Source organism: Manduca sexta, chromosome 3, assembly GCF_014839805.1.
Source record: "Manduca sexta isolate Smith_Timp_Sample1 chromosome 3, JHU_Msex_v1.0, whole genome shotgun sequence".
Classification (NCBI taxonomy): Eukaryota; Metazoa; Arthropoda; class Insecta; order Lepidoptera; family Sphingidae; genus Manduca; species Manduca sexta.
In genome coordinates this window covers 9274773-9301739 of record NC_051117.1, presented here as the reverse complement: position 1 = coordinate 9301739, position 26967 = coordinate 9274773, and the positions used below count along the sequence as shown (strand labels likewise).

The 26967-nt window shown below is 42.2% G+C and overlaps 1 protein-coding gene across 7 annotated transcripts in view; it reads right to left on the bottom strand.

The window, feature by feature from the left end:
- Positions 1-26967, bottom strand: part of LOC115449644 (talin-1) — a 90166-nt gene that overhangs the window by 5124 nt on the left and 58075 nt on the right. For all 7 annotated transcript variants that reach the window (XM_037438727.1, XM_037438740.1, XM_037438722.1 and 4 more), the window contains 31 exons: positions 26831-26908; positions 26213-26331; positions 25578-25670; positions 25087-25221; positions 24308-24604; positions 18966-19091; positions 18255-18371; positions 17729-17816; positions 17426-17544; positions 16916-17034; positions 16187-16319; positions 15788-15954; positions 15493-15622; positions 15084-15205; positions 14420-14582; positions 10460-10552; positions 10045-10119; positions 9167-9329; positions 8650-8762; positions 8287-8415; positions 7800-7994; positions 7361-7509; positions 6647-6787; positions 6218-6272; positions 6028-6065; positions 2649-2751; positions 2104-2213; positions 1406-1536; positions 751-899; positions 418-483; positions 99-210 (listed from right to left, as the gene is read on the bottom strand). In XM_037438727.1, the coding sequence (XP_037294624.1) occupies positions 99-210; positions 418-483; positions 751-899; positions 1406-1536; positions 2104-2213; positions 2649-2751; positions 6028-6065; positions 6218-6272; positions 6647-6787; positions 7361-7509; positions 7800-7994; positions 8287-8415; positions 8650-8762; positions 9167-9329; positions 10045-10119; positions 10460-10552; positions 14420-14582; positions 15084-15205; positions 15493-15622; positions 15788-15954; positions 16187-16319; positions 16916-17034; positions 17426-17544; positions 17729-17816; positions 18255-18371; positions 18966-19091; positions 24308-24604; positions 25087-25221; positions 25578-25670; positions 26213-26331; positions 26831-26908 (3828 nt within the window). The remainder of the gene's footprint in view (positions 1-98; positions 211-417; positions 484-750; positions 900-1405; positions 1537-2103; positions 2214-2648; positions 2752-6027; positions 6066-6217; positions 6273-6646; positions 6788-7360; positions 7510-7799; positions 7995-8286; positions 8416-8649; positions 8763-9166; positions 9330-10044; positions 10120-10459; positions 10553-14419; positions 14583-15083; positions 15206-15492; positions 15623-15787; positions 15955-16186; positions 16320-16915; positions 17035-17425; positions 17545-17728; positions 17817-18254; positions 18372-18965; positions 19092-24307; positions 24605-25086; positions 25222-25577; positions 25671-26212; positions 26332-26830; positions 26909-26967) is intronic.

Below are 26967 nucleotides of genomic sequence, written 5' to 3'. Positions count from 1 at the left end.
CATAAAATATGTATAATTCTATAAAAAACGAACACAGGAATACATAAAAAGTATTTTATGTAACTTCAAACCCCTATAATATATTAGTGTGTACTCACCGGCTGTCTGCACAAAGTCCATGGGATCCACAGCCTGGTCGCACAGCTCACGGACGCGAGACAACGAGTCCGCGTACTTCGATAGCAGGCTTTTGTAGGTATCCACTGCGGCCTGGTCGAAAAATATAAATGACTTAGTAAATTTAAGGTAAAATTCCATAAATATTGGTTAAGCCATCACCTTCTACGACTAATATTTATCTCTTCTGAATGTTGAGATTTGAATGTTACTTAGAGCAAAAGATTGTCTCGCACAATTTTATAGAAAGAATATAGTAAAAAAACATTTCTTCTAAATATTTTGGTTGTAATCACTTACCTTATCATTAGGTTTGTTGATCCTCTCTTGCGCAGCTTTCACCAGCATAGGAGCCAATAGTTCACTCTGCAACAATATCAAATAATTTTTAACACACTCTTCTCTTCTGGGTGTTTCTATCAAAATTCTTCTGAAATTATAGATAATTATAGAGAACGCCTAGCATTGGGAAACCCATCTGCTACTTTACCAGCTCATGCAATATAAAATAAGGCATTAGCATATTTTGGTTTTAAAAATATTAAGAATATTCCGCCAACTGTCCTCGTTGCTATACTACAAAACATAATACTCCATTAGCACAATGAAAACACAAATAGTATTGAGTCACACCTGGTCGCTGCACTTCTTGAGCTCGTTGGTGAGGGCGGGCGAGCCGCTCCCCGCGTCCGCCACGAAGCGCGCGATCCTCGTCACCCTGCCGAGCTGAGCGAGCAGCTCCGCTATCTTCCGCTCCAGGAGGTAGTGGCGCTTGCTCGCGTCTGAACCACAAGGAGTGTTACGGTGTTACAACTAGCTACAGTCACCTCGCCAGCCCTTAAGAACCATATGGATATTACAATATCTAAGTTTCGCACTTTTGCCTGACTTTACATTAGTAACGTAATATCGATAAAAATATTGTATTAAATCATTATGTCCACATTCTATTACTTAGATTCCTAAAAGCTTGCGCGCGGACTGTATGTATGCATGAAAGACCAGCTAAGTTATATGTAACACTGCAGTGTTTAAAATAGTTATGATGAAAATCATTGGTTTGATTCCCAGGTGAATAAGTTGTATATGGGTTTTCTAAGGACGTTTGCCGAGAACTGAATTTTAGTAAAATTTTATAAAAAAGAACTATGCCATGGGTTATAAAACCTTTTACACTAATCCCTTGGATGGGAGATCCCTGAGATGGGACTATGACAGAATAACGAAAATATGGGCTAAAACGGATATCAAATTATAACATAGAGTAGTCTTCGCAAAATACGCGTACCTTTCTCCGTATCGGCGAGGATTTCAAGATCCTCGAGAGGCGCCTCCTCCTCGATCAGCTCTTCCACCACCCTGGTGACCAGGTCGCGTTCGATGACCTTCTTCAGTTCTTTGAGACGCTCCATTAGCAAACTGAAAGTGAAAACTTCATTAGTCTTTAGAGTAATTGGTATAGTTCCATTAATTTCATTGTTTGATAATTTCCGTTTAATTCTGGTGGATATTGTCTTTCGAAAGATGTAGAATATAAAATACAGTATCTAATTCGGTCGTTCGGTAGGATTATAGTGGCACAAGATAATGTCACTTTACCACTTTAGGATTATCAGTATCCTATGGCTACTACAGTCTAAATAATAAGGGTTCCACCACGCAACGCTGGCAACTCTAAGTTGGGATGCGCCCAACGACCCCTCTTCTCATAGGTACGCTATTGTAATCATCAGAGCTCTGTATTGCAAAGAAATGAAATCACTTATTTGAAACCGTGAAATGTGAAGTATTTAGATTCAGTAAAATATTTACTTTACTACTAATTCGGAAACCAATTTTTACCAAAGAAAAACGGAAAGAAACTCAGAAAATGTTGTTCTTTTCAAAATCATTTCAAAGGTATGAGGAAGATATAATATATAACATAAAAAGTTCTTTTAGTCTCCTATATAGTTTAGATCTGTTCTTTTATTATCGTCATGGTACCTGTACTTCTCCTGGTCGTATTTAACGCTGCACTCTGTCTGGAGCTGCTCGATCTCCATGATCAGTTGCTGGGTGGTCTCCTTCTCGGCTGGCTTCATGTCCTCAATCATCTAAAAGAAAAAGACTTTATTCCATCAATTTCTGGTCCACATTTTCACGTAACACTTAAAACCAAGTGCAATAACATTGCTAAAACGTTAAAATAATTAAAAATACCAAACTAACGAATGCATTCAATTATCCAATATATATATGGCGGTACAGTTAATGTATACACCGCTATCTCGTCACCATTACTAGAACTGCAATATGAATATTGACAATTAGAAAATAATGCTCAATAATCACACTAGATGGCGATAGACGATTCTGACTTGCGATAGCAGACGCGACGCGCAGTATATACCACCTCCGACTAGGAACCGTCGAAGATGTCGTGGCCGGTTACAAGTAACATCTGCCTTACTGAAGATCTTCTCTTCCATAGAGGAACGCAACCATCTGTTTCTCTATAATGGCGGTAATCTATACATGCCGCTCCATACCTTCTTGCCAATGTCGAGGATGTTCTTCGCAGCCTGCTGTCCCGCCAGCTTGGTGACGGCGCTGCACGACGGCCTGCAAAGCCACTGATTGGCTGTGTCCAGTCTGGAAGTACCAGTATGAATGTATACAAGCTTTAGCGAAATTCTAAAAAAAATAATGCAAAATATAAATTGTTTTGAACTTCGTATGTCAATAGTTTTACACCCAGTACGCTGTCAATAAACTCGTCGGTGCAAGGTTTTTTTTTGCAGTTGGTTAACGAGACGAACATGCCGCTCGCCTAATAGTAAGCGATACGACCGCCTATAAACAGTCCCAACACTATAAAGAACTTTGAATTGCAAAGTACTGTTGGGCACTCCACTTGCTTGTCACCATGAGATAAAGATGGTGTCTCAAAACGTCTGAAAATTACGCTGGGTATTATGTCCTTATAAAATAATAATCTATATCTATACTTATAATAAATCTGTAGAGAGGTCAATTCTGTACATTAAATATATTTCCAAAATAACTATCAGGGGGGTGATTAGGGATCGATACTGATGCCAAAAATGCAATTAGTAAAATTTTTGTCTGTCTGTCTGTCTGTCTGTATAACCGTTATAGAAACAAAAACTACTTGACGGATTTTAACGAAACTTGGTACAATTATTTGTCATACTCCTGTGCTGGTTATAGTATACTTTTCATCACGCTACAATTAATAGGAGCAGAGCAGTGAAGGGAAATGTTGGAAAAACGGGAGAAGTTACTCCATTTTTAAGCTTCCGTCGCGTGTGCAACCTTAATGGTTAAACCTACACAGAAAACATGGATGACGGAAATGTTCTCCTTAAAATTATGTAAAAAATATCCCACGACAGCATATGTCTATCTTTTATGGTTGACTCACAATAACACGTGTAACTCCCGATAGCTTAGCAGTTTGAAGCTTTCTCATTATATATGTCTACTCTTACGTTTATAACACTCTCAGACATCCCTAATTAAAAAAGTTAACATTATTAAATATTTCATAAAAAAGAATCATAGAAATCGGTATAGAAACACCAAAGTTATACATGAAATACGCTAATAATAAGCCATCATGCGTGAATACTGAATCATGCTATAAGGATTATTTTTGTATACTTAGTCTGGCCATAAATACTGTTACACTTAATTATAAAAAAATATTACATTTGAATTTCGAATCTGTCATTTTTATACGATTGTTCATTGTGTTTTCTCATTTTGGCGCCAATACATTGTAAAATATTTTGCGATATTAAAATGGTGTGGGGTGATAAAGAGAACCGAATCGCTGTGATAGCATTACACAAAGTAGGTATGGAGCCAAATGCAATTTTTAAAACTCTCCATACACTTGGTATTAGTAAAATGTTTGTGTACCGGGCTATTAATAGGTACAATGAGACCTCCTCTGTTTGTGACAGAAAAGATCTGGCCGTCCACGTAGTGTTCGTACGAAAAAGGTGGTCAAAGCAGTAAGGGAAAGAATTCGAAGAAATCCTGTCCGAAAGCAAAAGATTTTATCTCGGGAAATGAAGATAGCACCTAGAACCATGTCGCGTATTTTAAAAGATGACTTAGGACTTGCAGCCTATAAGAGACGCACTGGCCATTTCTTAACTGATAATTTAAAGAAGAATAGGGTGGTAAAATCGAAACAACTACTGAAGCGGTACGCAAAGGGAGGTCACAGAAAAATTTTGTTTACGGATGAGAAAATTTTTACAATTGAGCAACATTTTAACAAACAAAATGACCGTATTTATGCTCAAAGCTCTAAGGAAGCTTCCCAATTAGTCGACAGAGTGCAACGTGGACATTATCCGACTTCAGTGATGGTTTGGTGGGGTGTTAGCTATGAAGGAGTGACTGAGCCATATTTTTTGTGAAAAAGGTATCAAAACATCGGCACAAGTGTATCAAGATACCATTCTTGAGAAGGTAGTTAAGCCCCTTAACATCACCATGTTCAATAACCAAGTATGGTCCTTCCAGCAAGACTCGGCGCCGGGTCATAAAGCTCGGTCCACGCAGTCTTGGTTGGAATCGAACGTTTCGGACTTCATCAGAGCTGAAGACTGGCCGTCGTCTAGTCCCGATCTTAATCCGCTGGATTATGATTTGTGGTCAGTTTTAGAGAGTACAGCTTGCTCTAAACGCCATGATAATTTGGAGTCCCTAAAACAATCTATACGATTGGCAGTGAAGAATTTTCCCATGGAAAGAGTGCGTGCTTCTATTGATAACTGGCCTCATCGTTTAAAGGACTGTATTGCAGCCAATGGAGACCACTTCGAATAAGCTTTTTATATTTTTAATTGTTTTATATTTATGTATTAAACTGACACACTGTAAAAGTAATAAATGTTATTTGCAGTTAACAATTTTCTTTTTTCTTTATTACAATATTTATGGCAAGACTAGGTATATATAAGGTCGCGAACGCACAGGCAGGCGGCTTGCTTGGCACCTAGAGGCTAGCAAATCACCTAGCGAGTAGCTTCGTAAAACGAACATTCTCGAACGTTCCCGACCGGCTCCATTTGTGAAGTCCGAAATCCACGCAGGCGAAGCTGCGAGCGGAAGCTAGTAAATAAATAAAATCCTTTATTAATCACGTAGGCGAACATAGTTGCACTTATGACAAGTCAAGGTACATGAGAATATTTAATTATTACTTAATTCAATTAGCTTATATAAACAAAGACAATTTATATTGAAAATAAAATAAATGAAAAATATACTTAGTAAACAAAGAAGCCAGCTCGGGCTGGCAGGGAAGAAGAAATAAAATGATGTATATATGTATTTTTAAATAAACAATAAGGGAGAAACGCGTCGCGATCCTCGCCGGTGAGGACAATAAAAGCCCTAACCTAGCTAACCTACCAGCCTTTCACTAACTACCTAAGCGATGGCTACCTGAAAAAGAAAGGCAGAAAGAAACTCCAGGCTTTATTTTTTGTCATCAATTGTCCATTCTTTTATAATATTATTATTAAATATATTTTTTTGAATAAGTCTTTTCTATACAAAGTCTGATTAATTATATAAGCTAATACACGCACATCACCGTAAAAGTGCGGAGAAAATCCACATAAAAGTATTTAACAATATCTAAAAATTTATGAAAAAAAAAACAATAATACTAAAAATTTATAAAAACTATGAAACAGAGTACAGCGTGCATACGCCTACATTTACAAACATAATCCTTCAAATCAGAACATGCATAACGCTGCTGCATGGCGGTAGAAATAGACATTGCAGTGATACCAACCCAGACGGCCCACCGCAACGGAAAGACCTAGGACTATTAACTATCTGCATACTAAAAGAAAATAAAAGAGTCAAACTACTCACTGTACTTGCACGTAACTTTTGTTCGCCATTTCAGCATCCTGAAAACATATTTTTATTTAATCTTTCCTCTAATAAAAGCTTATCTTTCCGTTATTCATAGTTACGTTTTCGTCATTACAATCGATTTTTTTAAATCGATTTATACAATAATTATGATACAAAATATTATACAACATAATTTAAATATTACCTCATCAGCGACATCGATGGAGTACTCCAGGATACCACACCGGTTCCCGTTGAGACTGCCAAGTGAAAGTTAATAGTAGTGATTAAAACTTTTTAATCATAGGGATTAGTAAATAAAAAAAGTGATTATGACCATTTAGAGAACCATTTTATATGGTGCAGTATTAACGAGACAGCTTACATAATTGTGGGCAAAATATTGCTGAAGAAAAAAATCAGTGTTCTTTTTACTGAAAAGTACTTTATTAAGCATGATATGAATACATCGTTTGGCTTGGAGCCACTATTTAATCATGTTTTGACTCAACTCTTTCAAAAATTTGGCAAGTTTTTGAAATCATAATATCTATTTAAAATTTAAAAAATCTGCTTTCCTGTTGAATTTTAATGCTGCCTACCCTCCAAATTCTACAATATTACACGTACTCACCGAATAGATTTTAGCAAAGCCTCGAACGACTCCAGAACCTGGTCTCTGCCCATCTTGAACATCACCCAGGTCATCTCCTCATCCGTCTCCGGTGAAGACTTTACTTGCTTCACCAGCGCTTGAGTCTTGGAAATTAATGTCCTGGACAAAGATGTTCATTTTAGAGACAATTTTTACGTCTGCTTAAGATGTAAGCAACACAAGATGTTGATGGTCTCTCTCCGTTTGCTGACACGGCATAGTGACTCCATTGCACCTCATGGTAAATGAAGTGTCCAGATAGACTATCAATTGATAAGAGATTACCCCTCGCCAATCTACGATGGGATGTTCAAAACCGAATATACATAGGCTGAATCCGCAATGCGACACTTTCGAGGGCCACTGGTAGTTTTTACACCTTGTAGTTGTGTATGATCATTTTTATCCGGCAAATCAATACTCTACCACCAGCTGCCATAGTCTATTGACCTTAGATCATAATTGTAACCACTAAGCTGGAACAATTTGCCCGCACATGTGTTCCTCCAATTATGACATAAGTTCCTTCAAGCAATGCATGAAATGGCAATTTGCAGGCCGACATAATTGTGCCGATTGACGAGGAATACTTTCTTAGCGACTGATATTTTCCATGGACTTCACTTCATACCAGGGGCAATGAAGTCACTTTCCCATAGCCTCAATAAAAAGCATTAGGAACGGTAAACCTACTTGCAATTGTTGAGCACCTCATCACTCTTGGCCTGCGTGTCGGGATGGATGGAGGACACCTGCGGCTGCAGCACGGGGTCTTCCACCAGCGACTCGGTCTTGTTCAGCGCGGAGAGCAGCCCCATCGTCAGTTTTCTGATCTGAGCCTCCTTGAGATAAAGTTTTTGCCCATTATAGTATGTAGTAATAGAGATAGAGAGGAGGACTCCATACCCCCTAATTATTTTCTTATTGTAAAGCCGGTGTCACCATCGTTTGTGGGCCCTTGGAATAACTTAACTTTGGATTACTTCCTCATTTACTAATTCCCTTCTTCCAGTATGGGGTCGTTGGTACAACATATTTTTTTAAACATGTTGCAAGAGATATTTGACTTAATTTTTATAAAGGTTCCTATTGAGGTACGGTAACCAAAAAACTATCATTAAGTTATACTCACCCCGTCCGAGCACAGCGCATGTCCGTCGAGCGCGTCGACGGCGCGCGACACGGCGTCCGCGGACGTGTTCACTTCATCTCGACACTCCAGCAGGCGCGCCCTCACGCTGCGGTCCGGGACCTTGCCCGACGACTCTTCCAGCATCTCCGAGAGGCTCTCCACCTGCCTCTTGAGGTTCCTGTCCTCTTCCTTCATCTGGATATGTACATTATTTAAGTAGTAGTTTAGTTTGTTTGTTTAAAATGTTTTCATAAGCGTTGTCAGATATATAGATTATAGACCATTATCCACCGACTTTTTTCGTATGTTAATTTATTGCTGAAATCAATAAGCTATCCAATCTTTCCCTATGAATTAATCTAAAAAATAAACCAATTACATAAAGACGTTTATAAGGAAGGAGAACTCTAACCTAATTGGTTTATGTGCGACCGTTCTGAGAACAACGAAGCTGTAAATAAACACTTTTAAAACAATTATCACTTACGTTCTCAACGTTGGCGGAGTGCATGAGGGAGACGCAGGTGTCCTCCACAGTCCCGAGCCACTTCTGCAGCTTGTGGGTGTCTACTAAACCTTCCTTCGCCGCTGCTTTGTTCTCGTCTGATATCGAGATCTGAAACATTCGAAAAGATTAGAATATCGATTAAGGTTGTTTTTCTGTCTTGCCCGCGTTGTATTTGTACAATATTTTCTTAAAAAAACACTCTTTTGTTTTTACACTTACCTCTACCAATTATCGCATTTATATGAATCGTTCTTCCTATACTGGAATATGGAAGATAATAATTCGATAAAAGCGATTCAAAATATCAACAGCTAATTTTAATTGAATATCATATGATCTCACCAGGTAAGCGCACTGAGCGGCGTAGTCGCTGCTGTTACAAACAGCTGTGGTGATGTAGCCCATCTCCTCCACGAACTGCTTACGAGGCATCGGACTGTCGTTCTTCAACTTATCTGATTGAACAATTAATCAAATGAATTTGACTGCCTTGGTGGCGTAGTTGTACTTGTATTGCATTGAATGATGAGTCGGACTTGCCGTTCACCTGATGGCAAGCGATACGACCGCCCATAAACAGTAGAAACACCATCCAACACCTTGAATTACAAAGTATTGTTTGGCATTCCACTGTACTGGCCCTCCTAAGACATGAGATGTTAAGTCTCTTATTACGTCCAGTAGTTATACTGGCTACAATGTCCTTCAAATCGAAACACAACAGTGCACACTGCTGCTTGGCGGCAGAAACAGACATTGCCGTGGTGCCTACCCAGGCGCACTCTCACACATGAGAGACCTACCAGTATTAAATTCCATCGTGTATGATCAGTACAAAAATGTAATTTATGGCACTTACCAACAACATCCTGTTGACTGTTGAGCGCGTCCACGCAGTCCTTGTACACATTGGTGCAGGCTGGCCGTGGGGTCGCCTGCAGGGTACTGTGCTGGAGCTGCAGGGTCCTGTTCAACTCCTCGCACTCCTGCTGCAGCTTGTTAGCGGGGCACGTCACGCGGGTCTGGTGAAAAGGTTGAAGTTGTTAGCTGAAGATCCATTTATCCATTCAAGAGTCACCAGGCTAGAAGTAATACCTTTTAATTGGACCCAAAACACATTGCGAGGAGATTTTTCGTTTTTTTCAAATCGTCAAATCACGTATTGGTTGCTCAAATTCGGAATCGAACACAAAACTTATACGTTCAGTTTTTTTTTATATGTACGGCAGTGACCCCACTACACCTGATGGCAAGTGTAGTGGGGTCCAATAGAATGTCGACTGACGAGAGATGATTACCCCACGACAGTCGGCACAATTATGCCAACCTATTTTATATACACAGGTTATTCTTTAATATTCTCTTTAACGCCGAAACCAACCCAGTGTGTATAACCTCTACACGTGAGTTCAAATTCAACTTCATCTTCTAATAAGTACTGAGGATCCATAGTATAGAAATAAGGGTAGAAAAATAAATCTTAAGATAGTTACTCAGAGCTGTGCACAAAAGGATAAACTTATCGGGATGGATTCCTTTCTCAAGTCTGCAGTGATTACTAACCGTATATACACTGGCTGAACCAGGAACACGACACACTTTTGGGCCACTATAGCGTGGTTTAACGCCCTGTATATGTTGGTCGCCATACACAAGGTGTTAAACAGATTCATCCATTTCGCTGTTCATAAACGAATGAGCAATAAATAGCAAGCGACCTGTTTTCTGTAATCTTACCAGTTCATTAACTGAGTGGTTCAGTTGCCGCACCGCTTCGAGGAGTTTCATCTTGGAGCTCTGATGATCAGGTCGCTGTGAAAACAAATAGGAGAAAATGTGAAAGCAACTGTAGTGTATTAATTCACTAATCAATAATTATAATTATTTATAAATGTATTGGGTTCTATAATGACGCCAAATAATTATAATAGAAATCATTTTTGCCTTATCAACAAAAAATAAAATTCTACATAAAAGAGATAGATAAAATATATCCCCGATTATTACATATTATTACATACAATTAAATACTTATATAATAAATAATCATTATCAATTCTCAATAAAATCGATATTATCGATACAAAATTGAATATCGATATATTGATAATCATACAATAATTCGTTGCATGTGGTAATAGTTCATACTCACTTGACTGACGTATTCCGAGAGAGCCAGCAGGTTGTACGTGGCGAACGACATCTCCTGCGCAGCTTCCTCTATGCGCTTGTTATGCGTCGCATCCTGAAGGTAAATATATTGTTTATACACCTTAGTGTTGAGACAAGTTATTTTTATAGAAATAAGACTTGTAATTTACGTTAAAAATAAAGAGATTAAGTATTGTAATTTATCTATGGCTAAAGATACCTTAATTATGTTGTAGGCATGATTTTACTACGATTTAAACAGCTTCATCGGAATGTTATGAGGATCTTACAAGGTATACAAAGAATGCCTTCTCTATGACAATTTCTTTTCTTTTAATACTTGAAGCGCAATAATGCTTCTTTTGGAATTGTGGATATTTATCAGCACTGGAGATCGCTTCATTTGTCAGCGAGGCGGTGCTGGCGACGCTCTGCACCACGTTGTACATGTGTACATGTGTACATGTGAACATGCGTACATGTGTACATGTGTACATGTGTACATGTGTACATGTGTACATGTGTACATGTGTACATGTGTACATGTGTACATGTGTACATGTGTACATGTGAACATGTGAACATGTGTGCATGTTCAACACAGTAATATTGTCTGCACCGACGTGGGTGCGGAGCGCGTGCGCGGCGGCGCGTAGTTCTGCGGCGGCGTCGGCGGCGGCGTGCGCGCCGCGCGCGAGCGAGGCGGCGCTGGCGACGCCCTGCACCACGTTGTACATGTGTACATGTGTACATGTGTACATGTGTACATGTGTACATGTGTACATGTGTACATGTGTACATGTGTGCATGTGTACATGTGTGCATGTTCAACACAGTAATATTGTCTGCACCGACCTGGGTGCGGAGCGCGTGCGCGGCGGCGCGTAGTTCTGCGGCGGCGTCGGCGGCGGCGTGCGCGCCGCGCGCGAGCGAGGCGGCGCTGGCGACGCTCTGCACCACGTTGTACATGTGTACATGTGTACATGTGTACATGTGTACATGTGTACATGTGTACATGTGTGCATGTGTACATGTGTGCATGTTCAACACAGTAATATTGTCTGCACCGACCTGGGTGCGGAGCGCGTGCGCGGCGGCGCGTAGTTCTGCGGCGGCGTCGGCGGCGGCGTGCGCGCCGCGCGCGAGCGAGGCGGCGCTGGCGACGCTCTGCACCACGTTGTACATGTGTACATGTGTACATGTGTACATGTGTACATGTGTACATGTGTACATGTGTACATGTGTACATGTGTACATGTGTGCATGTGTACATGTGTGCATGTTCAACACAGTAATATTGTCTGCACCGACCTGGGTGCGGGCGCGTGCGCGGCGGCGCGTAGTTCTGCGGCGGCGTCGGCGGCGGCGTGCGCGCCGCGCGCGAGCGAGGCGGCGCTGGCGACGCTCTGCACCACGTTGTACATGTGTACATGTGTACATGTGTACATGTGTACATGTGTACATGTGAACATGTGTGCATGTTCAACACAGTAATATTGTCTGCACCGACCTGGGTGCGGAGCGCGTGCGCGGCGGCGCGTAGTTCTGCGGCGGCGTCGGCGGCGGCGTGCGCGCCGCGCGCGAGCGAGGCGGCGCTGGCGACGCTCTGCACCACGTTGTACATGTGTACATGTGTACATGTGTACATGTGTACATGTGTACATGTGTACATGTGTACATGTGTGCATGTGTACATGTGTGCATGTTCAACACAGTAATATTGTCTGCACCGACCTGGGTGCGGAGCGCGTGCGCGGCGGCGCGTAGTTCTGCGGCGGCGTCGGCGGCGGCGTGCGCGCCGCGCGCGAGCGAGGCGGCGCTGGCGACGCTCTGCACCACGTTGTACATGTGTACATGTGTACATGTGTACATGTGTACATGTGTACATGTGTACATGTGTACATGTGTGCATGTGTACATGTGTGCATGTTCAACACAGTAATATTGTCTGCACCGACCTGGGTGCGGGCGCGTGCGCGGCGGCGCGTAGTTCTGCGGCGGCGTCGGCGGCGGCGTGCGCGCCGCGCGCGAGCGAGGCGGCGCTGGCGACGCTCTGCACCACGTTGTACATGTGTACATGTGTACATGTGTACATGTGTACATGTGTACATGTGTACATGTGTACATGTGTGCATGTGTACATGTGTGCATGTTCAACACAGTAATATTGTCTGCACCGACCTGGGTGCGGAGCGCGTGCGCGGCGGCGCGTAGTTCTGCGGCGGCGTCGGCGGCGGCGTGGCGCGCCGCGCGCGAGCGAGGCGGCGCTGGCGACGCTCTGCACCACGTTGTACATGTGTACATGTGTACATGTGTACATGTGTACATGTGTACATGTGTACATGTGTACATGTGTACATGTGTACATGTGTGCATGTGTACATGTGTGCATGTTCAACACAGTAATATTGTCTGCACCGACCTGGGTGCGGAGCGCGTGCGCGGCGGCGCGTAGTTCTGCGGCGGCGTCGGCGGCGGCGTGCGCGCCGCGCGCGAGCGAGGCGGCGCTGGCGACGCTCTGCACCACGTTGTACATGTGTACATGTGTACATGTGTACATGTGTACATGTGTACATGTGTACATGTGTACATGTGTACATGTGTACATGTGTGCATGTGTACATGTGTGCATGTTCAACACAGTAATATTGTCTGCACCGACCTGGGTGCGGAGCGCGTGCGCGGCGGCGCGTAGTTCTGCGGCGGCGTCGGCGGCGGCGTGCGCGCGCCGCGCGCGAGCGAGGCGGCGCTGGCGACGCTCTGCACCACGTTGTACATGTGTACATGTGTACATGTGTACATGTGTGCATGTGTACATGTGTACATGTGAACATGTGAACATGTGTGCATGTTCAACACAGTAATATTGTCTGCACCGACCTGGGTGCGGAGCGCGTGCGCGGCGGCGCGTAGTTCTGCGGCGGCGTCGGCGGCGGCGTGCGCGCCGCGCGCGAGCGAGGCGGCGCTGGCGACGCTCTGCACCACGTTGTACATGTGTACATGTGTACATGTGTACATGTGTGCATGTGTACATGTGTACATGTGAACATGTGAACATGTGTGCATGTTCAACACAGTAATATTGTCTGCACCGACCTGGGTGCGGAGCGCGTGCGCGGCGGCGCGTAGTTCTGCGGCGGCGTCGGCGGCGGCGTGCGCGCCGCGCGCGAGCGAGGCGGCGCTGGCGACGCTCTGCACCACGTTGTACATGTGTACATGTGTACATGTGTACATGTGTGCATGTGTACATGTGTACATGTGAACATGTGAACATGTGTGCATGTTCAACACAGTAATATTGTCTGCACCGACCTGGGTGCGGAGCGCGTGCGCGGCGGCGCGTAAGTTCTGCGGCGGCGTCGGCGGCGGCGTGCGCGCCGCGCGCGAGCGAGGCGGCGCTGGCGACGCTCTGCACCACGTTGTACATGTGTACATGTGTACATGTGTACATGTGTGCATGTGTACATGTGTACATGTGAACATGTGAACATGTGTGCATGTTCAACACAGTAATATTGTCTGCACCGACCTGGGTGCGGAGCGCGTGCGCGGCGGCGCGTAGTTCTGCGGCGGCGTCGGCGGCGGCGTGCGCGCCGCGCGCGAGCGAGGCGGCGCTGGCGACGCTCTGCACCACGTTGTACATGTGTACATGTGTACATGTGTACATGTGTGCATGTGTACATGTGTACATGTGAACATGTGAACATGTGTGCATGTTCAACACAGTAATATTGTCTGCACCGACCTGGGTGCGGAGCGCGTGCGCGGCGGCGCGTAGTTCTGCGGCGGCGTCGGCGGCGGCGTGCGCGCCGCGCGCGAGCGAGGCGGCGCTGGCGACGCTCTGCACCACGTTGTACATGTGTACATGTGTACATGTGTACATGTGTGCATGTGTACATGTGTACATGTGAACATGTGAACATGTGTGCATGTTCAACACAGTAATATTGTCTGCACCGACCTGGGTGCGGAGCGCGTGCGCGGCGGCGCGTAGTTCTGCGGCGGCGTCGGCGGCGGCGTGCGCGCCGCGCGCGAGCGAGGCGGCGCTGGCGACGCTCTGCACCACGTTGCCGCTCATCATGCACAGCTTCGACGACGTCTTCTGCACCTTCTCTTGCAGTTGTCTGACAAAATATACACCACCGAAGTTATAATAAAGATCCGATTTCTATATTTTCCCTCTTTTTTACTTTCATAGCCGTATCGCTAACTTCATTATCTGCGTCCTCTTGACCTGCCAGATCGAGCTCGATCGTAATTTATAAAAATTCCTAATTTGAAATTAGAGATTCTGATATTTCTGTTCAATATATGAGACCTGTCACCATAATTGTCTTTACCTACTAATTATATACCTACACAAATGAAGGCACCACAAGCAAAATTAACGACTGAATTTGGAAATTTTTCAAAAACTAATTTTCAAGTAATATCTCCGCACCAACTTGTAAGAGAATGCCGATTACAAACAAACCGGCATAATTGTTTCGACTGACGAGAAATAAACATATCTCATCAGCCGTCGCGTTTATCTAGACTTCACTCCACTTATCATGTTCAATGTGGTCACTTAAAGGTACCCGTGAAAAGAAAATATTAACCAATCAAAATAAGTATATACTCACTGTCGGTCCCCGGTGATTTTCACTTTCTGGTTTGGAGACAATAACTTCTTGGTATATTCTGGAGTTAATATCGAGTGATCGTGTTCCGACGAGCCGTAACCGCTTTCTGGTTTTTCCAATTCCTGTAGATTTAAATATAAATTCTTAGGTGTACTTAAATAGAAGGTAGACCTTATTGTCCAGATAATTGCTTGTCGTCCTAAGTCCCTGCCATTCCAGAATCTTCTGGCATTGGGTGTGTTACGAAGTGATGGAAATTAATTAAAATTGCGTAAATCTATTAGCTACTCTAATCTAGAACTTATAGTTCTTCTTTTTTGTCGCATACTTTAATACTAATCGCCGTGTCTTTGAAAGGTCTTCGTAGTTTAATATTTTATTTTCCATATCGTTTGACAAATGAACTGACCTGCAAAATCTGATCGCTGATGGTCGCGAGCTCGAGGTCGTCGGTCGGCTGCCACATCGCCACTCGCTTGCTGGTCACCACCGTCAGCAGCTTCATCAGATGTATCAGCTTGGACAAATGTTTTTTTAATCTGAAAATGTATTGCACGTATTTTTTTCTGCTCAGAAGTCCATAGTGATTGTTTTTCCAGGCACGCCAAAGTGCCCCCACTGCACCTGATGGTAGGTGGAGTGACGAGAGATATTACCTCTCGCCGGGACACAATTATGCCGGCCTGTGTTGAATGTAGTGTTACCTGTCCCTCTCGTCGGGGTGGTGTTGCGTGCGCACGAGTTCCTGCGCGGCGTAGGCGGCGAGCGGCGCGGGCGCGGGCGCATGCGCGGCTCCCTGCGCGGCTCCCTGCGCGGCGCGGCACACGCGCCAGCGGGCCCACGGCTTCGGCGGCGGCGGCGGCGCGCGACGCTGGGGGGGGACACAACACCTTATTACTATCAATAAGCATACATCAAAATCTCTAATAATCTGATCTCATAAGGAATCTATAACAGAACACAAAAATAGTGTGAATTAAAATTTCATAGAGGCGATATACTCGAAGGGTAAATATAATCTCACCGAACTGTTCTTTAGTTAGTCCTCTAGAGATAAAAGCAAAAACTTATACTATTAAATAAACAGAGATATCAACCCTCACCCTGATCGTGACATCGTGCTGTTCGTCCTCCTCTAGCGTCTTGGCTACGCTAGTGTCCAGGTTATAAAGATTTTCCAACGCTGCATCCAGGGCCGCACTCTGGGCTGTAGCCAGACCACTCTTTGTTGCAAACCTGCGTACATAACAGTGTGTTATGTATCGAATTAAGAGCTTCCTCCTTTTTGAAATGCTGGTTAAAAATAGGAAGAGGCTGTTAACTTGATCTCAAAAAATCTAGATACGGACTGCTTTCACCGGATCGGTGTTAAATTGTTTCGGGGTAGTGATGATTCGGGATCCTGAGGATGATGATAATGATGATGATGCTGACAAGATAACGGCCTTTTTAGTCAACTATCGGCCGATTTAAATGAAGATCCTAATCTTAATCTTCGATCCGATCCCGAGAATGAACCATCCAAAATATGTACGTCATTTGTAGGCGTGTAATAAACTTTATTGTCTTTAGTCCATTTTCGCAAGCAATCGAAAAAATCCATTAGGATCGTTTATGGGAAAGTGCCTTAACTGATGAATGGCGTTTCTTGATAATATGATTAATATGAAATTTCTCTACACCATAAATGCGCTTATGTGAGCGAATTTCGCTTGCTATCTTTCTAATTAATATTATGAAACCTCTCTCTGGTCGCCACTCCACTTACCACTAGGTGCACTGTCACTCTACTACCAGATCCGTATAAAAAAACCCACGCATCTATTACTTACCTCAGCATATTGCAGCTCTCCACCAAAGCTTCGTATCTTGGCAGAAGAGATGCACTCGCTTTATCATCCTCTAGCGCTCGCATGTGGCTTCCGATGTCTGATACGCGAGACTCGCATTCCTGAACAAAAAACAAGATTCGATTTCCAGGTCGGCATTTCCATAAATATGTGAGTTTTCAGATTTAGATGGAATGAGTTGGCAAAAATTTGATGTAGAATCCGATATGGTAATAAACTTGACTTCTATTTACATCACAGCATGGAAACGAAATGTGGAATGAACGAAATAGTCTTTACTCCTCCACTCCTTTCTAAACCTTTCACCTCTTTGCGGTTAGTGACTGTGATACTCCTAGTTTCTCCTTATCATACATCCTGGTTTTTATGGTAGCAAAGCAGGAATAAATGCATCGAAAATCCACTACTTCCAACCCTAGCCTAAGGCGGCTCGGAACAAGCCAGATCAACCTACTCTCCCATACAGTCTGTACTAAAGCACTCACTACGCACCTGCGCGAACGAGTCGATCTCGAAGTCGTTGTCGCGTGCGTCGTCGCCGTAGTACTGCGCCGGGGCGAGGGAATTCGACGCGCCACTCTTGATCTTCTGGCACTCTTCTTTGATATGCTGGAATGATATGCAATGTTTCAAACACTTAATTTTATAAGATTTAATTTTTTGGTAAGAAAGCTCTTTCAGGATTCTACGTCTCACTGGCTGTTTTCGTAAGAATTGATTCGTGCGAACTCGTTCTTTTTCGAATGTCATTTGCACTCGTTGTCTATGTTCTACAAGTAGTTTCAAATTTACCTCCTAAAGGCTTCTTGCCTTGCTTAGTTTCAACGTAGTTGGCAATTTCAATAATTTTGTCCGCCTCCGCCGCGACATCTTCAATGTATTCCTACAACGAACAAAAGCATTATTTAGTATTATTAACTAAGTTAGTGTTTTACACAAAACGTATGCGTGTTCTGGAGTGGAGACCGCGTCTTGGCAAACTTAGCGTGGGACGCCCTCTGGCCAAATGGCGGGACGACTTATAGAGGGCTGACAGCGATTGGATGCATAAAGCAGACGACCTGGCTCTGTAGTGTACCTTGGGAGAGGCTTACGTCTAGCAGTGGACTGCAACGGGCTGATGATGATGACTTAAAACTTATTAAGATTTTGTATCGCGCCTACGATGAGAGAGTTGGGAAGCGTTAAGGACAATGAAAATCGGTTCCACCGTTACGACTAGTGATAGATATAAGGGCGGATATAAATATCCTACCACTAGCCATCCCACAGATCCCTAATTGGCATTCGCTGTAAATACTAAAGGTAGTAGTAAAAGTACCCTCAAATCGACGATTCTGTTATCAGCTCCCTTGCCGTCTCTGTTGGGTCTGTTCTGCAGGATCACCATCTGCAAATTCTGGATCGCATTCTCCAGCTCTCGGTACTTGTTTATGTCCTGAAGACAAATAGAGTGATTAGAAGGGTAGGTCTAGGTAGTTGTACAATATTATACTTGCTTATTTGTCTATTCCATATTAAAAATGGCCACAAATCTCTGCTCTTGGAATATACAAGTCAGTGAAGAATTCTTTGGTGGGGGTGTATGACCAGCAGTGGACTTCTTGTGGCTGATGATGATAGTACATTTACGTACACACCTTTTATCCTTGAAGGGAAAGGCAGGCACAAACACTGCACCTAATTCTCGTCATGCTTGCGACCCTCGACATACTACATCCGTACTTTGGGTTAATGCTGCCCAATAGTTGTAAAATGAAATAAAATGATTTATTTGAACCCGTAAAATGTTTTACATTGTTTAGATTTCATCAATATTAACGGTGCCACCAGTTCGGAAAGCAGTTCTCACCAGAGAAGAACGGGCAACAAAATCTGGTGTTGCTCTTTTTAAAATTACTTTTTATTAAGGTATAAACTACAGTACATGATACAGAGAAGAAAAAAAACGTTTTTCTTTTGTTTAGAGCAATTCTTTCGTATCATATCATGTATCATAACTACGTCAAGGCAGTCACGATGGCATACTTACATGCGGCGCTCGCCTGGCCTCGAGGCTGGCGTCATCCACGTCGCCCACGGCGCTGCGGATGGCGTCACAGTACTGCGCGTACTCGTGCCGCACGCCCACCGGCAGATCTGAGTTTTCGGACATTTTCTGCAACAATACCATGCTTATTCCAATGAAAGATCTTTATTCGGCGAAATTTGTGGGGACACTCAGAAATACAAACACCAATGAAGGCACTATCTATTTCATAATGTTGCCACTGTTGAGGTTTGCATAGCGAAATACAAAGCCTTTTTAATAATGTTATGTAAACTGGCCGTGTAACAGTATGTATCTTTTGAATTATTGTATTTGGAATGAAATAACAATGTACTGTTACTAAGCAATGTGTGCTAGTCTAATACGGTTGTCTAATGTGTTCACTCTATTGAAAATATAAGTTCCTATTCAACGGAAAACCTGGTTTACTTTCCACACTTACTCTGCAAGGGCGACTCGAAGCCCAACAATGGTTATGGGCCCAGTTCACCCAGAAAACCAGTAACTAGGGAGTGAAAATTTTGTCGGACATTTCTAGTGTCATACGAATTATTCAAGTAAAATAAAAATGAATAATGTCTCGGCAATTCGCATCGAGCCCTTAAACAAGGACAATTATGAGAGTTGGCGAATTCAGGTTGAAGCTATTTTGATAAAGAGTGACGGATGGAAATTCGTAAGCGGTAAGCTAACAAAGCCCACTGGTGAGGCTGACTTATTAAAATGGGAGGCCGAAGATGCAAGAGCGAAGGCAGACATCATTCTTGCGATAAGCGCATCCGAATTGCGACATATTCGAGGTTGCAATACTTCTAGAGAAGTATGGTTACGACTAGAGTCGGTTTATGCGTCGCGCGGTCCTGCCAAAAAGGCGACACTACTAAAAAGACTCTTAACTCATAAGATGAGTGATTCGGGAGATATCCGAGAAGAAATGGGCAAATTTTTCGATGCAGTAGATAAACTAGATGGTATGGATGTCAAAATCCATGACGATTTGTTGGCTATTATTTTATTATATAGTTTACCAGCAAGTTTCGATAATTTTCGTTGTGCGATTGAGACTAGAGATGAGCTATCAAAGCCCGAGATACTCAAAGTCAAGATTCTGGAGGAATATGAATGTAGAAGTACAAATCATCAGATACAGGACAGCGTTATGTATACTCAAAGGAATAAAAGAAGTGTAAAGTCTGTTAAGCCGACCACAAGTGGCAGATCGAATGAAAGGAGTAACATAACAAATACGTCTATAAAATATAAAACAAAGGAAAATGAAAGGAGAGTATTGTGCTGTTATCGTTGTAATCGTCCAGGGCACAAAGCTTCGGAATGTCAATCAAAACCACAACATTTTAGTTATAATGTAGATGAGGAACTAACATCTTTAAATGTTTCAGATTTAGATGAATGTAATGTTGTTGATTCTCAAAAGCAGCGATGGGTATTGGACTCTGGTTGCACGTCCCATTTATGCAATGATGTACACAAATTTGGTGGTAACTTACTAGAAAGCAGAGGTAAATTGAAGCTAGCTACTAACATGAGCGCAGAAGTCCGAGGTAAGGGCGTAGTTAGACTATCGGCAATAAGTGACAATTCCGTAGGCACAATCGAGTTTAAGGACACACTCTATGTTCCGGATTTAAGAACCAATTTGGTTTCTGTAGCCAAAATTACTGATAATGGTTACGATGTCAAATTCACTCGCGACTTAGCGTGGGTAATTGATAAAATGGTCAAGTTAAGTTGACGGCATACCGTCAGGGTAACTTATATTGTCTTGAAGAATTTGAAGCTGCTAATGCCATAATTGAGCGCAATGTAAATCTACAATCTTGGCATAAACGTTTGGGACATCTGAATGGAAAGGATGTTGTCAAACTATTAGGAAAATTAGGTGAAAATGTGAATGTAAACGACATTAGCATGATACGTGACTGCGGGATTTGTGCTAAAGGTAAAATGTCTGCATTACCATTTGGTGAATCTAATGGTCCATGCAATGAAAAATTGCGAATCGTTTACTCTGACATTGTAGGCCCAATGAGATGTGAATCAAAGACGGGTGGTAAATATTTTATAACTTTTATCGACGATAGTACCCGCTGGTGCGAGATATATATTCTGAAATCTAAAAATAAAGCTCTAGATGCATTCAAACTGTACAAGAGTTATGTTGAAAATTTAACAGGATCGAAGATTAAATATTTTCAATCCGATAACGGCGGTGAATACTGTAACGCCGAATTTGAAGAGTTTCTGCAATCAGAAGGGATCATGAGGAGATTAACTGTAGCTCGGACACCACAGCAAAATGGAGTTGCTGAAAGGTTGAACCGAACGCTGGTCGAGATGGCTAGATGCATGCTTCTCGATTGCAAGTTACCTATGAGCTTTTGGGCTGAAGCCGTAGATACAGCATGTTACATAAGGAACCGCTGCCCCACTAGGAGTTTAGGTGGCGAAATCCCTTATGAAAAATGGTTCAACAAACCAGTCAAAATTCATTATCTACGTAAGTTTGGTGCAAAAGTATATGTACTTGATAAGAATCCAAGTAAGGATAAGTTCGCTTCTCGCGGAATATTAGGAATGTTTGTAGGGTATCCTAGGACATTAAAAGGATTTAGGGTGTGGATACCGGAACAGAGAAAGTTCATGATTTCTAGAGATATAAAATTCTATGAGACTGAAGAAATTGAAAATGAAATGCTACAAGATGGATCAAATATCACTAATAATATTAAAAATATGGACTATAATGACAAGAAATTCATTGATATCCTATTTGATCGAAAGTCTGAGGCAAAAAAGAGTACGGAAAACTTTGCAATGCCCGAAACAAGAATGGATATGGAACCGGAAATGGTCACCGAAAGACTAGAGTCAATTGAGGAAGGAGATCCAGAAGAAATAGGTATAAGCTCGAAAACGCTTGAATGTGATACTCAAACAAGAAGTGTAGTACTGAACAGAGGTCCCGGGAGACCCAAAGTGCTACGTACTGGCCGAGTAGGCCGTCCCAGAAAAGTTTATCAATCGGTGCAAATAGAACAGCCGGAAAGTATTATGGAAACGGAGCCAATACATGTAGAAGAACCAGAACAGTCAATAGAAAATGAAGCTGAAGAGATTTTTGGAGACTGCATGGATTTTGCAGGTTCTGTGGAAATATCGCTAAAAGAGGCTCTTCAAGGAGACGAACGGTCAGCTTGGAAAGAGGCGATCCTATCTGAAGTAAGGAGTCTAATACAAAAGACACCTGGGATATCGTTAGTAGACCGTCAAATAGAAATATTGTTGGTTGTAGATACGTTTTGACAACCAAGACAAATGTGGATAAATCAACTGTGAAAAAGGCAAGACTAGTTGCTCAAGGATTCAGTCAACGATTCGGAGTTGATTACGATAAAACTTTTGCGCCCGTAGCAAGGTGGGATACCGTTAGACTATTGATGGCTCTATCTGTTGAGATGAATCTGGAGATTCATCAGGTAGACATTAATACAGCTTACTTAAATGGATATCTAGACGAAGAAATTTATATGCAAGTTCCAAAATTGTTGAAGGAATCGTTAATGAAACTGATATACAATGAGGGCGAGAAACCTTTTGTAATTAAACGAGCTAAAGAAATGCTTGAAAGTTTGAACACTGGTGGCGACGTATGCTTGCTAAAAAAATCCTTATACGGATTAAAACAAGCTGGTCGGCAATGGAATATAAGACTCGATAAGAAGTTAAAGGAAATGGGTTTAACACAAAGTCTAAATGAACCCTGTTCATATTTTAGAAAACAAGGTAACGAACATTTATTTGTACTTGTGTTTACAGATGATATTCTTATAGCGTCGGAAAAAGAAGAGCGCATAACTCGTTTTAAAAATGAACTAAGGAAGGAGTTTGAATTAAAAGATTATGGTCAAGCAAAATATTTTTAGGAATTGACATCCGACGAACTGACAACGTCATTACATTGTCGCAAGAAGAATATTGTAAACAATTATTAACAAAATATAATATGCAAGATGCGAATAATATTAAAACACCTATGGAAATTAGTAATGGTAGTAAAATAGAACGATGTGATGATGAAAAGGCTAAGAATTGGCCATATCGAGAATTGATAGGCTCATTGATGTACCTAAGTGTTGCAACGAGGCCTGATATCACAAATTCTGTGGTAAAACTGGCACAATTCTGTAACAATCCTAAGCAAGAAGACTGGAAAGGAGCAAAACGGATTTTACGCTATTTGAAAGGAACAATAAACTACGGACTGGTGTATAAGAAAACTGGTGAGTTCGTGAAAGGATACTGCGATGCAGATTGGGGAGTTGTTCTATAGACAGACGGTCATTTTCGGGATATGTTTTTACTTTAGCTGGTGCTGGCATCACGTGGATGTCGCGTAAACAACGAACTGTTGCTACATCCAGCTGCGAGGCGGAGTATGTCAGTCTTGCGGAAGCTGTTAAGGAAGGATTGTACCTACAAAGTTTACTCAACGAATTGGGGCTTGAAAGGTATGCGTCCATATCCCTTAATGCCGATAGTAGATCTGCGATTTTCCTTGCCCAAGATCCTGTGTTTCATGCTAGGAGCAAACACATCGATATTAAATATCATTTTGTTAGGAGGGTTCTAAAAGATAATAAAAGTATAAGTTTGGGACATGTAGCCACTACCGATATGATAGCAGATGTATTAACAAAACCGCTGCCTAGCATTAAACATTATAAATGTATAGACGGTATAGGTCTTAAATCTTGTTAAGATTTTTATACTTGCAGGATTTATTTATTTGTTTCATTTAATTTTAATTGAAGACTTTGTATTTGAGGGGGCGTGTTGGGGTTTGCATAGCGAAATACAAAGCCTTTTTAATAATGTTATGTAAACTGGCCGTGTAACAGTATGTATCTTTTGAATTATTGTATTTGGAATGAAATAACAATGTACTGTTACTAAGCAATGTGTGCTAGTCTAATACGGTTGTCTAATGTGTTCACTCTATTGAAAATATAAGTTCCTATTCAACGGAAAACCTAGTTTACTTTCCACACTTACTCTGCAAGGGCGACTCGAAGCCCAACAGCCACAAGTTTACCGGAAACTGAATCTGAACTCTGAAGTCAAAAACTTTGGTCTGTCTGTATAAAAAATGATACAGGATATACAACATCGACTAAACTGTCAATGAATAAGCCATAGCCTTTTTTGTCATGTTTACTTAATTTTCAATACATCTCTGCAAATAATTGCTATTTCTTCAACCATTTATGTTAAGCACTCGAGTATATAACTATACAACCACCGACCTGTGCATCCTGATGAATTTTGCAAGCCAAGACCCTTAGCGGAGTGTTTTCCACCACTAGCTTCTCCTTCTTCTCCTCTACTACCTGTTGTCCTCTGACGCATCTCCTCAAGTGTTCCAGGAGTTGCATCAGCTTGTTCGTCTCCTCTGTCAACTCCTTGACGTTCTTGGCTTGTTGCGGATCTGACTCCAGCGGTTTCCAGGAGTTGGAGAATTCCGTCAAGTTATCGGAAAGTTTGTATGCTGATGCTAGGAGGGCTTCTTTGCAGGTGGAGTTGTGGATGGCGGGCGCTACCAGCTGTGATCAAGTAATTTATATCTTTATTATTATATAAAGCTAATCTCAGGAACTACTGGTTTGAATTGAAAAAAAAACTATTAGTGTTGGATAGCCCATTTATCGAAGAAGGCTATAGGGCCTATGCCCTATAGCCTTCCTCGATATTCTATACTATATAACATCATAAGCGTCCGGCTGCATGCATGTATCGTTGTGTTCCAGTTTAAAGGATATTCAGCTGAATTTATTGGTATTCTGAAACTTAATGTAATTCAAAGGCATATCAATAGACAAGTGAATGTCTTGCCATTTGCTGTTGTATATTATAATAATGTCGATTGACGAGGAACAATCAACCTTGCCGTGCAATATTTTATGTAAGCCACTCCAATTCCCATCAGAAGCAAAGCGGCCGGTGCAAGCACGGGATGGTTTGATGTGACCCAGTGAGTGTTTGATATGTTGCTGGGACACTTCACCTGTATAAGAGTAGCACGTACCTTGGCGGTGTAGAGCAGCGCGCCGGTGGAGTCGAGCGCGGCGGCGGCGGCGGGGGAGGGCGCGGGGGCGAGGCGCGCGCCCGCCGCGGCCAGCCGGGACGTGCTGTCGCCGATGTCCTTCGCCGTCGAGATTATCTGCAAGGGGAAATACAATTGCGACATCTGGTGAAGGCATATCATTTGTTAAACTTTTAAGTAGTTCGGGTAAGTACAATAAATTAACATATGAGGTGTCGTGTTGCTGCGAGCAGACTCCAGACGCGTGCGCGGCGTGGGAGTGAACGCGACTATCATTACACCATTCGATAGTGTCGCTAGTATTTTATGAAAAATATTGTTTTGTTTGTTTCTCAAATATACTTAGATTTAATGATACCGATCTTCGATAAACAATGAATATAAAAATCATATATACTATCGCCATTAAAAGAATAGGGATTTAGGAAGGGAGAAAGATGTTTGTTTCTCCAGAAGTCAATAATGTTCCTTACCTGTTTCTCCAGGTCGTGATCAGCTTCCGAGCTGACGGTGTACAGGATCCTCGCGGACTTATCACCGAAGTTTACCGCCGCCTCTTTAAGTTTCTATCAACAACATGAACACTATGGTATATATTGTACTGCCTAGACGACTTTATAGATAACTTTTGATAAAACCTTTTTCTTTATCTAAAAATAAACCCTTTGTAGTATACATTAGTGATAAATATTAGTAGAATAGAAGGATACATCGTTTTAAATTTGAACAGATATTTTAGTGATTAACTTATTAATCCAAAATCTTTCTGTTAGATCTTTCATAAATATATAAATATGATATTAAGTCTGTATTATTATATGTATGTTGTCCCACTGTTGGGCACAGACCTCCTCTACTACTGAGAGAGATTAGGCCTTAGTGCACCACGCTGGCCTAGTGCGGATAGACTTCACACACCCTCAACATTCCTATAGAAAATGTCTCAGGTATGCAGGTCTTCACGATATTTTCTTCACCGCTAAAGCAAGCGATAACTCACAAAGAATACACACATAATTTAGAAAAGTCAAAGGTGTGTGCCATTGGGATTTGAAAAGATATTTATCCCAACGCAAAATATAATTCACTAATTAGCTAAGTTTCTCACCTGTCGATCGTTCTTGGCGGTGTCACAGAGCGTCCTGGTCGTCTCGCAGTACTGCAGCATGTCGTCCAGGAATGCCTGCCGGGCTTTGTCCGTGAATGAGGTGCTCAGCGACTTGCCGTCTGCGAATCATTCAGTCAGTCATTTAGTAACTGTCCTACTAAATCATAGGATTGCAGTAATCGGCAGTGATTATTGAACATCGAGCTCTAAACGTACAATTAAAAATTCAATAGTTAGCCACGCAGGTACCGATAGGTAACTGCTTGACTGTGCCTCCTCCATTGCAAAGTCCTTGAGCAGTGGATGTTGCTTACCAACAAGCGGGTCGCTTACTTGTTTGCCAATTAAGGTAATAAAAAAAGTTAATAACTATCAACAAAACATAAATGTCGAACAATACTCGGCAGGTATTATTGAGTTCCAGAAAGAAATACTTCGCAAGGAATGCACATTAGTTTTAGAAAGAGATAATCGGTTGTCGTCGGCTTCATGTAGTATCGTCTAGTCACTATCAAGGCCTGTGGTTCCTATAGATTTCTTCTAGATATTAATACGTTCTCTATATTTAGTCAACACATTTAGGATCAACACATAGTCATTAGTCTAATATGCACTTACCTTCCACAATACCGGATAATAGTTGCGGCAACTCGTTAATCGATTTCGAAGCAGTGTTGAAATCGATTTTATCGGCATCTGCAACAACATATCGATTAGTGGGTCTTTGTTTTATGTAGCGGGTGTAAGGAAACTGG